The sequence below is a fragment of the Phycodurus eques genome, chromosome 10 (assembly GCF_024500275.1).
Source record: "Phycodurus eques isolate BA_2022a chromosome 10, UOR_Pequ_1.1, whole genome shotgun sequence".
Taxonomy (NCBI): domain Eukaryota; kingdom Metazoa; phylum Chordata; class Actinopteri; order Syngnathiformes; family Syngnathidae; genus Phycodurus; species Phycodurus eques.
Genome location: NC_084534.1, coordinates 14,324,000 through 14,338,397, shown reverse-complemented (window position 1 = coordinate 14,338,397; position 14,398 = coordinate 14,324,000). Strand labels below are relative to the sequence as shown.

At 43.4% G+C, this 14,398-nt stretch overlaps 1 protein-coding gene across 1 annotated transcript; it reads left to right on the top strand.

Moving 5' to 3' along the window:
- The first annotated feature begins 4,499 nt into the window (after window positions 1–4,499).
- Window positions 4,500–9,152, top strand: zgc:113307 (uncharacterized protein LOC553753 homolog). Its single transcript, XM_061687457.1, is given in 5 exon segments — window positions 4,500–4,668; window positions 4,671–4,795; window positions 4,872–5,196; window positions 5,336–5,653; window positions 9,004–9,152. Coding segments are annotated over 5 exon segments (1,086 nt in total).
- The last annotated feature ends 5,246 nt before the right edge of the window (window positions 9,153–14,398 follow it).

The following is a 14,398-nucleotide window of genomic DNA, read 5'->3' as shown; positions in this document are numbered from 1 at the left end:
CATTTGTGTGGAAAACAAATAGTAGTAAAAGTGCGCCTGGTTCATTTACTGCTCAATGCTGCGTTTGCGTTTCCTCCCCAGACACGCACGCACGCGCGCGCACACACACACAAACACATGCACACACTCACCTTATGATATTCAGTGGGAAGTAAGCAAGGAAAGGTTATTTGTCGGGGTACTATTGCTGGGTACTTTTCATTTGATGGTTATGTTTGCTTTTCTGTCACTTCTTAGCTATATAATTTTTTATATAGCAACCTTGATATTTTATGATTCTTACAACAATGTTCCGGTGGAACAGTGGGCAACTGGTTAGCACATCTGCCTCACAGTTCTGAGGAGCCGGGTTCAAATCCAGCCTCGCCTATGTGGAGTTTGCATGTTCTCCCCGCGCCTGTGAGGGTTTTCTCTGGGTACTCCAGTTTCCTCCCACGTCCCAAAAAACATGCATGGTAGGTTAATTGAAAACTCTAAATTGCCTGTAGATGTGAATGTGAGTACGAATGGTTGCTTGTCTATATGAGCCCCGTGATTGGCTGGTGAGCAGCTCAGGGTGTACCCTGCCTCTCGCCCAGAGTCAGCTGGGAGCTGAGCTGAACCCTTAATCAACAAGTCTTGGTACTTAACTTTATGTGTGCATAATGTGACTTATATGCACACAAACAGATAGGCTCTTACCAGTACTTGATCATAGGAACAATAAACCCCTGGTCACTTCCTCTGTGAAATACAAAATAAATAAAAATAAAAAATGCTGTCAAGATTATTGCGAGAGGTACATTAGTGATAATATGGATATGTGAAATGAAATGATTATTGAAATAAAATGAACGGTAACCTGAGTCCTCTTTAAAATGACTCTAAACAGGACCCTTCCCGGGGTGCAGGAAACGACGGAGCACACAATGGAAAGCAGATGTCTGCAAACACAAACGAACGTTACATCACACAAAGTTTCTCTCACACACATATATATACATATATATATATATATATATATATATATTTTTTTTTATGGATAGCATTGTTCTCATCATAATTATGAGTAATCTTGCCCCCCCCCCCTCCCTCAAACAAGCAAACAAACAAAAAATACCACACGTTAAAACCCACACACGCGGTACCCTAAAAAGAAAGATCTTATACACCAAATATTTTCCATGTTCAGGAAGATCGTGCCGGATATCAACAATGTGATTGCCAAGTACACATAGATTTATTTATTTTTTCCCGATATTCCATGTCATATAGATACTAAAAGTATTTGCACGATTTACCAAGCCTACACTATATAATAAAGATTTGAAAAGTGAAGATAAGCGGAGCAGAAAATGGATGGATGGAGGGATGAAAAACAAAGATTGCCCCCTACTGTCAATGCTAAAAAGTGCTGCTGAGGAGAGGGTCAGATGGTGCGTTTTGGGTCGAAAAAGTGAAAACATCATGATGATGACAAAATCAGAGACGAAAGGGAATATAGAATGAAGCTCTTACGACGTTCTTTTTACAGATCAACTAATACAGTTGTATCTCAATAAATTACAATACAGTAGGAGAGTTCATTGCATCACAGCATTGCAATTCCAAAACTGAAACTCATAAATTCTACAGATACATCAAAATACTTTTCGGACTGTCAATTCCAACCTTATTTCCAGATTAAAATCTTTTTTGGCTGTTTCTTATGTAACACACAAATTTCTTGGAGATGGTAAAATTTGTTTTTTTGTTAGCTGTAATTGAAAATCATCAAAATAATACAAAATAAAATCATTAAATACTGTGATTCACTCTGCAGTGAATATATATGAGTTTTTAATTCAACTACAGAAATATATACAGCGGCTGAAATAAGTATTTCATACATCACCATTTTCTCACTAAATATACTTCCAAAGGTGCTATTGACCTGAAACTTTCACCAGGTGTTGGGAACAACCCAACTAATCCATACACTCAAAGAAAGTAGAGCAAATAAGTTCCGAAATGAAGTTGTGTGTAAAAATGTGAAATGACACAGGGAGGTGCAAAAAGGCATGGAAAGCCGAGACAAAACCGAAAATCTTTCCATAATCAAACAGCAATCCAGCCCCTTGTCAGTGCAAATGAATATCAGCTGGTCCAGTCCTAATTGATGGCCTACAAAAAGGTCGCGTTGCCAAGGTGTGAGTCAACACACATCTCATCATGGGTAAGAGCAAGGTTATTTATATATATATATATATATATATATATATATATATATATATATACACACACACACACACACACACACACACACACACACACACATATACACACAGAGAGAGAGAGAGAGAGAGAGAGAGATTGATTGATTGATTGATTGATTGATTGATTGATTGATTGAACTCCTCCAGGCAGCATTATTCTGTTCCACACAGCAAAAACAGTAGTTCGGAGCAGAAAGATTCTCCCTTCCGTTTCAAAATAACATGTCAATTGTTTGTATTTAATAAAGGACCATTCAGTGGGCGTCACTGGAGTTCTGCACCACTGCAGAATACAACCATAACAATAAACATATTGTTAAATCAATACCTCTTTCTCACTGATTGTGATTGTCTATGGGTCAAGTCAACCAATGCAAAGCAGGTACTTAAAAAGCTTTAAAACCCATTGAGCATGTGATTTATTATGATTGTATAACTGTACACGAAGGCCTCGCAATATTTCCTTCTGTTCTCGACCTTTCCACTATGATTTCCCCTCATATTTGGGAGAAAAGTCTGGAATCATTTTGCTCTCCTTCGTGATGTGGGAAACCAGTCACACAGACACAAAACACACGCTCACACAAAATGGTCTCTTTGGATCCCCAGGTACACTGTGGAAGGCCTAAAAGCAACACACACACACACACACACTAATGTTGCAGTCAAATAAGCACACATGCATTTGCAACGCCATGTGCATGTGTATCTCTGTTCCAATTCAGCGACATGTTTGCACCAAATGTTGCTGCCTTGCTCATTATTCAGAGGAGACCATGGAGGAAGTCTAGGATGGCGCCAGTGTTTGAGGAAGAGGAATGTATCAGGGAGCAAGTAAACATAGCATGAACATTCTCACACTCGTACACACTCTGCCTGTATTTCCGTGGGAATGACTCAAACATAAACAATAATATTAAACAACAAATGCGTGTGTACTGTGTATATACATATAAGGGGTCAAACAAGGTCACCTTGATACCTGCATTTACATCGTTGTCAATGGTTTTAATGGGGATAGGATTATATCGTAGAGAAATCTTTAGACCTTTGAATACCCATTCAGCCGAACTATAATTACCTACACCATGTACCAGTGTCACAAGGCCAGAGGTTGATTAGTTTTTAAGTTTGCTGTTTTTATGACGAAAACGCCCCATAATAAAACAATTTCTGCATATTTTCGCGAAGGGTGGTGCATGGGGAAAAAGAAAGAATCCATTCAATTTTGGTAGACTATTAATTTTCACTGTTACAGTCTGCTTGCATTATGGCCACATGAAGCAGTGACCCACCAGAACCAGCTCATTAATGCGGTTTAGCGCCACCTACAGGACTGGATTGTAACAGTATCGTGTCAATCCAAGCCATGCCATAATTGTTAAGTCAGACTGAACCTTTTAGGGCTGTTTGGCATTGGTGGAGGTCTATTGAGGGCTAGTGTAATTCAACATTCGTTTTTGTACTTTCTGTTGTTTGGCTAAAAACAAAGTCAACAGTGGTATAATATTGTAGAATTAATTGGCAGTTATAGTTTTATTAATACAATGAGCAATTATAGGCAATCTATCCACTAGCCTTCTGTTTATACATTTTATTACAGTCTCATGTGCTAACATGCGCGGCGTGGTACAGAAACTAAGTGTGTGCATGTCGTTGTTGTGTCCCTGGCTAAGCCACCTAACCCACATTTCTTTTGACTGAATGTGGCTGGCCATTTGGTGGTGGTCAGAGAGGCCGTAGGCACAGAATGGCAGCTATGCTTCTGCAAGCTGCCCCAGGGCAGCTGTGACTACAAGAGTAGCTTACCATTTCCACCACCAGAGTGTGAATGAATAATATGTACAATGGTAAAGGGTCTTTGAGTTCTTTGAAAAGTCCTATATTAAGTGATGTGCATTGTTATTATTATTAATAGAGAAGCAGGTGGGTGTTTACCGATGCTATGTGATCAGTTTGGCTGTTTGCAATTTACCAAGGAAATTCTTTGAAATTCCCACACAGACTTTTCCTGGGGACTTTCATTTGAAACACACACACAAAAAAAGTCTAAATGTTGATGAGTAAAGCTCATTTTGGAATATTTTTTTTTTTGCATTAATGGCTGTAAAATTGTTAGCCTCGTGACTGAAAACTAAATAAGTACGCAATATGATCTGTAGTGTAATGTGCTGAGCCAAATGACAAACTCCAAATGTGAGTTGTAGTCTAACAAAATAATGATTTTGTTTCCATGCAGGCTTACAAAGATGCCAGCTGGTCTCCATGGGTGTGCTGCGTTGTTTGTGGGTGCTGACGTGTGTTTTTGCTGTGGCCTCGACAACCACTCTGGCTGACACGGACAATGGTGGCGTTCCCTTGTGGATCGACCGCTTGTTGGGCGAGCCCAGCGTGATGAGCCTGCGGGGCCACTTAGATGCAGGATGGTACCTGAGCCAACAACCCACAGGCCAAAGTGTGACTGCCCCATTCAGTGGCCCACCGCACTGTACTGCGACCACAGAGGCATAGCAGATGTCCCGCAGCTCCTACCAGCCAGCACGCAGTACCTTTTTCTACAGGTAGGAAAACACTTCCGAAGTTCATCTTCTATTTTAAGTTACAGCATATATCGCATTTCTTTTCCATCTTCTACAGAACAACAACATCTCGTCCCTCACTGCCTAGTTTCTGGCAAACATCACAGGACTACACTTGCTCATTCTGGACCACAACCGATTGAAAAGTGACCAGCCGGACCGGGGTATCCTACAAAACCAGACCCAACTGGCTTACCTTTTTGCCAACCATAACCACCTGAGCTCAAGACCCAATAATCTGCCAACCGGTCTGAAGCAACTCCGGCTGGCCTATAACCAAATCAGCAACATCGGGCCCGAGGCTCTCAAGAACCTGCATAACTTGACACTTCTGCTTCTGCAAGGAAACATATTGAAAACCATCAATGAAGGAGAGCTTGGAGGTAATAGTGTACTCCTTATCATGTTGACAGGTGTTTCAATTATTTTGGTTAGCTTTAGGACCATGGTTCAAAATTTTAAAACAGTTCTTAGAATGATGCAGTGCAGTTCTTCACCACTGAGCATCTACACGTCTTTCAGGTCTTCTCAATTTGAATTTGTTGGACCTCAGTGGCAATTCCTTCTCATCAGTTCCCAGACATTTACCGACCTCTGTGCAGCAGCTCTATCTGTCCAATAACTCCCTCACTGGGCTTGATGAGAACACTTTTGTGGGACACGTCAACCTCAAGTACCTTCGTTTAAGTCACTGCCACTTGCAAAGCCGCAACATCCGCTCCCGGGCCTTCAACCTCTCCAGCCTAGTGGAACTTGACCTTTCCTATAACAAGTTTACGAGCATCACTACAGTCCCCATCACCCTGCGACACCTCTACCTAGAGGCCAACGAGATACAAGGTGAGCTGTGTGTACACACATGACATATGGCCCTGGGCATCTGGGGGTAATCCAAATGGGTTTGGGTGGGCATCGAAAATCTTCAACTTCAATTAGTCCAAGATCCATAAGTCAAAATGTTTTATTTTCTGTGGTCAAAAAAAAAGAAGGCAGGGTAAGACTGATGAAGCCGGTCAGGTGGCAGGCAGAGGCAGCGGTTGGATTTAACAGGCAGAGTTTGGAAACAGATTGGTCCAAATATAGGTTCAAGTTTAAGTTTAAAAGGATAGAGAGTACTGCAAAACAATCACAATCTGGCACTGAGGAGAAGGACAGAGCTGGTATTATAGTGCGTGGGAAAGGTGAAAACAATGAGGCTGCTAATGTGGAGTGTAATGTTAAGGCACAAAAAAGTGTTCAGAGGAAATGGGGCCGACACGGTTGACGACTGCCTCACAGTTCTGAGGACCGGGGTTCAAATCCCGGCCCCGCCTGTGTGGAGTTTGCATGTTCTCCCTGTGCCTGGGTGGGTTTTCTCCGGGCACTCCGGTTTCCTCCCACATCCCAAAAACGTGCGTGGTAGGTTGATTGAAGACTCTTAAATTCGCCGTAGGCGTGAATGTGAGTGCGAATGGTTGTTTGTTTCTATGTGCCCTGCGATTGGTTGGGGACCGGTTCACGGTGTACCCCGTCTCCCGCCGGACGATAGCTGGGATAGGCTACAGCAGCCCGCAGACTCTAGTGAGGATAAGGGGTAAAGAAAATGGATGGATGGATGGAAATGGGTCTTAAAAATAAAAGCATGAACAGGATATGAGATGATAGGACATTTACGTTTTAAGAAATCTTACCAAGTAAAATGTTCTTGTTCTATTGGCAGATAATTTGCCTAAATTAAGTAATACATATCTTATTTATTTACTTTTTTTTCCATTTCATTATTTCATGGAGTTATTGTTGCATGTCAACAAAGTTATGTGAAGTGTTGTGGTCTAATGAGCCGAATGGCGCTCATTAAAAGGAGGGACTTGAATACGAGCAGGAACACAGGAAAGACAGCAATGAGGTGAGAGGGGTGGGAGAATATTGTATGATGAAGAAAAAAGTAGGTTTGCAAAAGAAAAGGGAGATTGGTATGAAAACATCTGTGATGATTTTAGACTAGAGGAAATAGTGCCAGATGAGCAAGAAGCACATGCTGTTCTACTTTTTACTCTCCTCTTTCTCGGTCTGCTATCCATCACTCTTGACCTGCTGTGGATTGGATTTCAACGACATTGCCACTGAATACACAATAAAACATTTTGTCACTATGCAAATTGGAAAGTAATTTGGGTTCAGAGACTGCGGCAAGTAAAGTTTCTGCTCCTCTTCCAAAGTAGGGAGACAGAGACGGCAAAACACTCCCACGATGACACACATCTTAGAGGTTTGCTAGCAACACCATCAAAGCTCTTGGTCTGGGCCGAGTGCCGCGCTATGACTGAAATGACGCGCTATGGTTTTCACCGTCTCCATTTTTACCACACCACGTGTGAGGTGTAATAGGAAACACAGACCGAGTGAGAGGAAATGTTGTCTGAGTTCCTCTAATGAACACATAGAGCATGGCATGAAACCAAAGCCTTTTTCACCAAGTAAGAATGATAATTGAATAACAATGTTTTTACTCTTACCTACTCCCGGTTGAAGATCCTGCGACTGGACGGCATCTCTCCTCTGACTGGATCTTGTGTCTGAGAGTGATTTGTGGTATTTACATTTGAATGTGAAGAAAATGAATTAAACTCTTCAATATAGTCATTAATATGCTGCCGCTGCATATTATTTTGGCCTCCATTTTTGACACCAAGTGTGACATGCTGTCTCATGTCTGTCTGCATGGAATATAACATGTAGTTGTGTAAGAAATATATTAGTGCTGGCATCATGAGCCACATTTAGGAATGGCGAAACTCAGTAGCGCTCTCTGGGGAGACTGACTCATTCGGTTGGGCCAAAAGCCACAGCAGCAGTGCAAAGAGGTGAACACCATTTGCAAATGTTGTAGACTGACTCTGAAGAGTTCTGAGCATGCATCACGTCTCATCTCTTAGGTGCATAAACACAGTAAACCAGCAACAGAAAAGCCTGGGATTTGGGGCCAAAAATGATATTTTCTCACAGGGCCCTAAATGACGCAAATTGAAATGTTATTTTCATGGGCCCTCACTGCAAAATCCTAAAACATTACCAAGAATATTTGTCTTATTTCTAGTCAAAAGTAATGAAAGTAAGACTCATTTCGTAAAAGGTCACTTGTTTTGAGACAATTTTCACTTGTTTCAAGCTATTTTTTACTTGAAATAAGTAGAGAAAAATTTATGAAAATTGAAATTGAATTGAAAATTGATGATGTCTTATTTTTAGTCAGATTAGTTTTGAGATTTTTGACTCAGAATCAGCACCTCCAAATCTGAGCCCTTGGTCCTCAGTCGGAAAAGGGTGGCGTGCCCTCTCCGGGTTGGGGCTGAGATCCTGCCCCAAGTGGAGGAGTTCAAGTATCTTGGGGTCTTGTTCACGAGTGAGGGAAAAATGGAACGGGAGATCGACAGGCGGATCGGTGCAGCGTCTGCAGTGATGCGGACTTTGTATCGGTCCGTTGTGGTAAAGAAGGAGCTAAGCCGAAAAGCAAAGCTCTCAATTTACCGGTCGATCTACGTTCCTACCCTCACCTATGGTCACGAGCTGTGGGTCGTGCCCGAAAGAACGAGATCCCGGATGCAAGCGGCCGAAATTAGTATCCTCCGCAGGGTATCCGTGCTCTCCCTTAGAGAGGGTGAGAAGCTCGAGGTGGCTGGGGCATCTGATTCGGATGCCTCCCGGACGCCGCTCTGGTGAGGTGCTGGTGAGGTGTTCCGGGCAGGTCGCACCGGGAGGAGACCCCGGGGACGACCAGGACACGCTGGAGAGACTATGTCTTTCGGCTGGCCTGGGAACACCTCGCGATCCCCCCGGAAGAGCTGGATGAAGTGGCTGGGGAGAGTCCCTGCTAAAGCTACTGCCCCCGCGACCCGACCTCGGATAAGTGGTAGAAAATGGATTGATGGATAGATGGATGGACCTTTGACTACAAACTCCAATTCCAATGAAGTTGGGACGTTGTGTAAAACGTAACTTTAAACAGAATACAAATGTATTTTGTATCTATGTATTTATTTTTCCTATTTTTATTATTACTATTGCTACTGTTACTACTACTACGGCGACTACTACTACTAATTGTCACGATACAATCGGATCAATGTTGACTGGACCCAGAAGCAGACGGAGACGGAGGAAGTAGTGGAGAATGGTTTATTATAATCCAATTCAGGGTAAGTATCTCCAAGGCATGATGGTGGACCGTCGGGACAGGGAACGTGCAGGAAGCGGTGTGCGTGAGCAGGTGGCAGAGCTTGGCGGCGTGGCTGGAGCGGACCGCGAGACGGGGGCCATGGAAGGAGCACTGGAGACGACGAAGAAGAACACAAGGAGGTAAGTGCAATTGCAGGGAGTCGAGTAACTTACAAGAGTGCAAGAGTCGGCCTGTGTACCACAATCAAGTGATAATACTCTATGCTATGCTACACTATGCGGTGGAATCCTGGATCTGGCAGGCTTATATGCAGGCAATGAAGAGTGCTGATTGAAGACAGGTGCGCTGCCAAGGTGATGCTGATTGCTGGCGAGAGAAAGAGAGCGAGAGAGAGAGAGAGAGAGAGAGAGAGAGAGAGAAAGAGGGGCAAGGCGCAAAGCACCACCCAAGCTTCAAAGGAGGAACTGCAGGGCACAGATCATGACTAAGACTACTATTACAATTACAATTATTACTATTCACACGGTGGCGACCTCTAATCGGCACAAGCCGAAAGGAAAAGAAGATAATAATAATAATAATAAAAATCCACTCACCACTTCGCTCCAGCCCTGCAGCAACTCCACTGGCTCCTTGTCCAATACCGCATCCAATATAAAATACCAATCTACACCTGCAAGGCCATCAATCACCTTGTCCTGCCATAGCTTGCTTGTAAGTATTATTTTTCTCTTTTGCTGTCGAACTCTCAAACGTAGGCCCGACATTGGCCGATATTGCCACGTCGCCACCGGGACAGCCCCCTTGTTACGGCGCGGTTGCAGTTTTTTTGGGTTGCAGATTTTGTCACAACACTGGCCCAAATTGCCCCATCGGCCCGATGGCCAGTCCATCCCTAGTTTCCATCCATCCATTTTCTGAGCCACTTCGCCTCACTAGGGTCGCAGGCGTGCTGGAGCCTATCCCAGCTGTCATCGGGCAGGAGGCGGGGTACACCCTGAACTGGTTGCCAGCCAATCGCAGGGCACATAGAAGCAAACAACCATTCGCACTCACAGTCATGCCTACGGGCAATTTAGAGTCTCCAACTAATGCATGTTTTTGGGATGTGGGAGGAAACCGGAGTGCCCGGAGAAAACCCACGCAGGCACGGGGAGAACATGCAAACTCCACACAGGCGGGGCCGGGGATTGAACCCGGGTCCACAGAACTGTGAGGCTGACGCTCTAACCAGTCGGTCACCGTGCCGCCAGTTTCATAGACCGAATAATAATATTTGTCCTCATCATCATCATCGTCCTCCTCCTCATCATCATCATCATCAACATCATCATCATCACTAATCATACTAATAATAACTGTAAGATGATCTCCGATGGAGGCAAGTAGAATAATGACAAGTTTACCCTCATTTGAACTCGTCGGGAGTAAGAGTCGGTCCAGGCCAACAAAATGTTATGTGAAGTCTAATACTACTGTGATGTAAAGACAGACACTATCGACTGTAAGTAGTTGCAGCATGTTCTTGGCTTTTGTTTATAAAGAACTACAGCTGAATTACAGCCCACTTCACTCCCCTCACTTGCTTTTCTGAGGAAGCTGACGCTGCCCTCCGTAACCTTGGTCCTTTGTCAACGATTCTAGTGGCCAACCTTGGAGGCAGATAATCAGTGTTTCATTGTTGGATGCAGAGTATGTGCGTGGAAAAAGATGTCATCCACTAAGCATCCACATCCCCTCTACCTATTACCCATCCCCAGCCACATGTGGTCCTACATAGCCTTGGATTTTGTTACTGGTATTCCTCCATCCAAGGGCAATACAGCTATCCTAACAGTTGTGTATAGAATTTCTAAAGCTGCCACTTCATTACGTTAGACAAGCTCACCTTCTGCCACCAAAAACACTGACATGTTGGTTCAACACATCTTCTATCTCTCTTGGATATTGTGTCTGACAGGAGCCCACTTTTCACTTGTTAGGTTTGAAATTACTTCTGTTCTGCTCTGGACATTACCCTTCTTTGCATGTCAACCTTTCCACTTGGAGTCCAAATTTGCAACGATCAAGTATACCCGCAACACCCTGCCTAGCGCCTCCCATAGCATACCGCCGTTCCATTGCTCTCTGGGGTACAAACATCCTCTGTTTCCCTCCTAGAAGAAGGAGCTCACTGCCATGTCCTTCCAGTCACATACATTGGCAAATAGCCACAGTCTCTACTTTCTTCTCACTCTTTCTTCGACTGACAGAGAAATATAGCTACAGTGGCCAGGGCACTTGTGATTCAAGTGGCCAGGGCACTTGTGATGTTGTTTGTGATTCAATATAATAATTTTGTAAAAAGTAGTGCTTCAAAACATTTGTTTCCCGATAGGTACGCCAAGGGTCAGCCGCCGACTGTAATTTGTTGGCAATTGTCCAGTTCGGTCTTATTTGGCCTCATCTCTCGGTGTGCGGCTGGCATAGCAGCGTTGGGAAAGTGCTTAAGCTTCAGCAGAAACTGAACCAGCCTTATGTGATCCATCAGGTTGCTGTAAGGCCGTGGGGTCGTCTCACAGTGTGCTCAACCTCACACTTCTGATGGGACTCTTGTGTCTTTCTGTGATAAATTAGCACGCAATATGAAAAAGACAGTCGCTATACTTCATTCTGTGAGTAAAGTACTCACCAGAGTTGGAACCAAGTCTTTGCTTTTCAAGTAAGTCACAAGTCTCCAGTCTTGGCCCTCAAGTCCTGAGTCAAGTCCCAAGTCGAGGGAGGCACGTCCCGAGTCACGTCGCAAGTCCTACACTTTGAGTTGTTTTACCAGCAAAAAATGAACATATATTTGAACATATAATATTTATGGCGGCACGGTGAGCGACTGGTTAGAGCATCTGCCTCACAGTTATGAGGACCGGGGTTCAATCCCCAGCCCCACCTGTGTGGAGTTTGCATGTTCTCCCCGTGCCTGCGTGGGTTTTCTCCGGGCCCTCCGGTTTCCTCCCACATCCCAAAAACATGCATGGTAGCTTAATTGAAGACTCTAAATTGCCCGTAGGTGTGAATGTGAGTGCGGATGGTTGTTTGTTTGTATGTGCCCTGCCATTGGCTGGCAACCAGTTCAGGGTGTACCCCGCCTCCTGCCCAAAGGTAGCTGGGATAGGCTCCAGCACTCCTGCGACCCTTGTGAGGATAAGCGGCTCAGAAAATGGATGGATGGATATTATATTTATATTTAGGCGACACGGTTATCGCCTGGTTAGCACATCTGCCTCACAGTTCTGAGGACTGGGGTTCAAATCCCAGCCCCGCCTGTGTGGAGTTTGCATGTTCTCCCCGTGCCTGCGTGGGTTTTCTCCGGGCACTCCGGTTTCCTCCCACATCCCCAAAACATGCATTAATTGAAGACTCTAAATTGTCTGTAGGTGTGACTGTGAGTGTGAAGGGTTGTTTGTTTCTATGTACCCTGCGATTGGCTGGCAACCAGTTCAGGGTGTACCCCGTCTTTTGCCCGAAGATAGCTGGGAGAGGCTCCAGCATACCCGCAACCCTAGTGAGAAGCGGAACCGAAGATGAATGAATGAATATTAATTTATCAAAACAAATTTGATAAACAAGTGCATTGAACATTTATAAGAAAACTAGGGGGCTGATCAAAATTGTTGCACCTTCAAACCAGCCATCGAGGGGGGGGCTTAGTTTATCGCCCCATCAAAACCCATTGATAGGAGGTTTTCAGTTATTCTATGAAAATGGTATGCTATGACTTACTTTTTCTCACTTTATTTCTGAAGTTTCTATTTAGCAGAACTGTCAAAAATAAGAATGTGCATCCAGTAGTGCTGCAATTAGAAATTGAATAGTCTGAGGACAATTCTATCAGAATTGAAATATAGGATGAAATATATTTTTGCTTGGTTAAAGAGCAACGATGAATACACGAGAAATTGAGACATTTACTAAATAAACGACCAATTGATTTCCTCTTTCAGATATTCAACAATATTTTTCTTCAATCTACATTGTTCATACAGCAGGAAACTGTATTTTCTTGTCTACAAACATTTCTAGTGAGGCAATTCAAACACAAATATAAAGTTTAAACTCGGCATATCTTGTACCAAAAACATAAGGCATTAATGAAAAAATGAGGATCACAAGTTTGTCCTCTTGTTGTTAAAGGTACAATTTTCTCCAACTGTGGTATCTCAGTCGGAACACTTTAACACTATGTAAAATATTACATCAAAAAGAGGCGAAGAAAAGGACAATGGTGATTGGAGAATGTAGTTTCATATCACTGATCGATTGGTAAATAAAGTGAACATAACAAAATCAGAACAACACTGAGTCTTGAAAACACTACACTGACTGGACCAGACTGTGATGTACATGAAGCCCAGACAGCGTACGGCCAGCCCGCCGTGTCACTATTTGTGTCATCCTGACAAAGATAGCTGCTAATTCTAACGAAAACAAGCATCCATGACGTCAAGCCGCGCAATTCCCACAATGCAATGTGGATTATTTATTTATTTTCAAATAATTAACGTCCTTTTTACGTTAAATGTTGTTGTTGTTTCTGAGTATATTAACAGTGGTTCTTGGATTGTATAGGGTGCTGGTCCCTATACCCACTGACGTCGGGCAAAGGCGGATTACACCCTGAACTGGTCGCCAACCAGTCAGAGAGTACACATAGAGACAGACAACCATTCAAACTCACATTCACACATATACAGTTTACAGTCTTCAATGAAACTAACATGCATGTTTTTGGAATGTGGGAGGAAGCCAGAGTACTCGGATAAACTCCAGGCAAGCACAGGGAGAACATGCAAACGTCACACGAATCAAACCCTGAACCTCAGAACTGATGAAGGGCTTGTGGTGACCTGGAAAAAATGAATTCAATCCCCAGGCTTATTGTGACAGCTCAGCTGGGCCAAACATCTGGATAAGACTGACCTCAACCAGAAAAGGAAAAATGAAACAACATTTCTATTCATTCACTTGTTGTCAACCATTCAAATTCACATTCACACCATCACTGAGTGGGAACTGAACCCACGGTGCCCACAACCGAAGTCAGGCGAATGTACCACTACACCGTCAGTGACAGCTGTCAAATTTATTGTTGCTTTACTGTATGTTGTACTTTTTATTTATTTTTATTTTTTGAAATGAAACCATTACTTTACGTAGTGTGTGAAAGGATGACCTCTTGGTCAATTCCACTGTAGTAAAACAGTAAGTTGCACAAATATCTATAGAAAGAGAAAGCTACAACGTGTTGATTTATATTTACGTGTTTTCAAGTCACTGGGCTCAAGTAAAGTCAAGCGTCATTGCTCTTCAAGTCCAAATCGAGTTGTAAGTCTATTGGCATGTTAAGTCAAGTCTAAAGTCGTCAAATTCATGACTCGAGGCTGACTAGAGTCCAA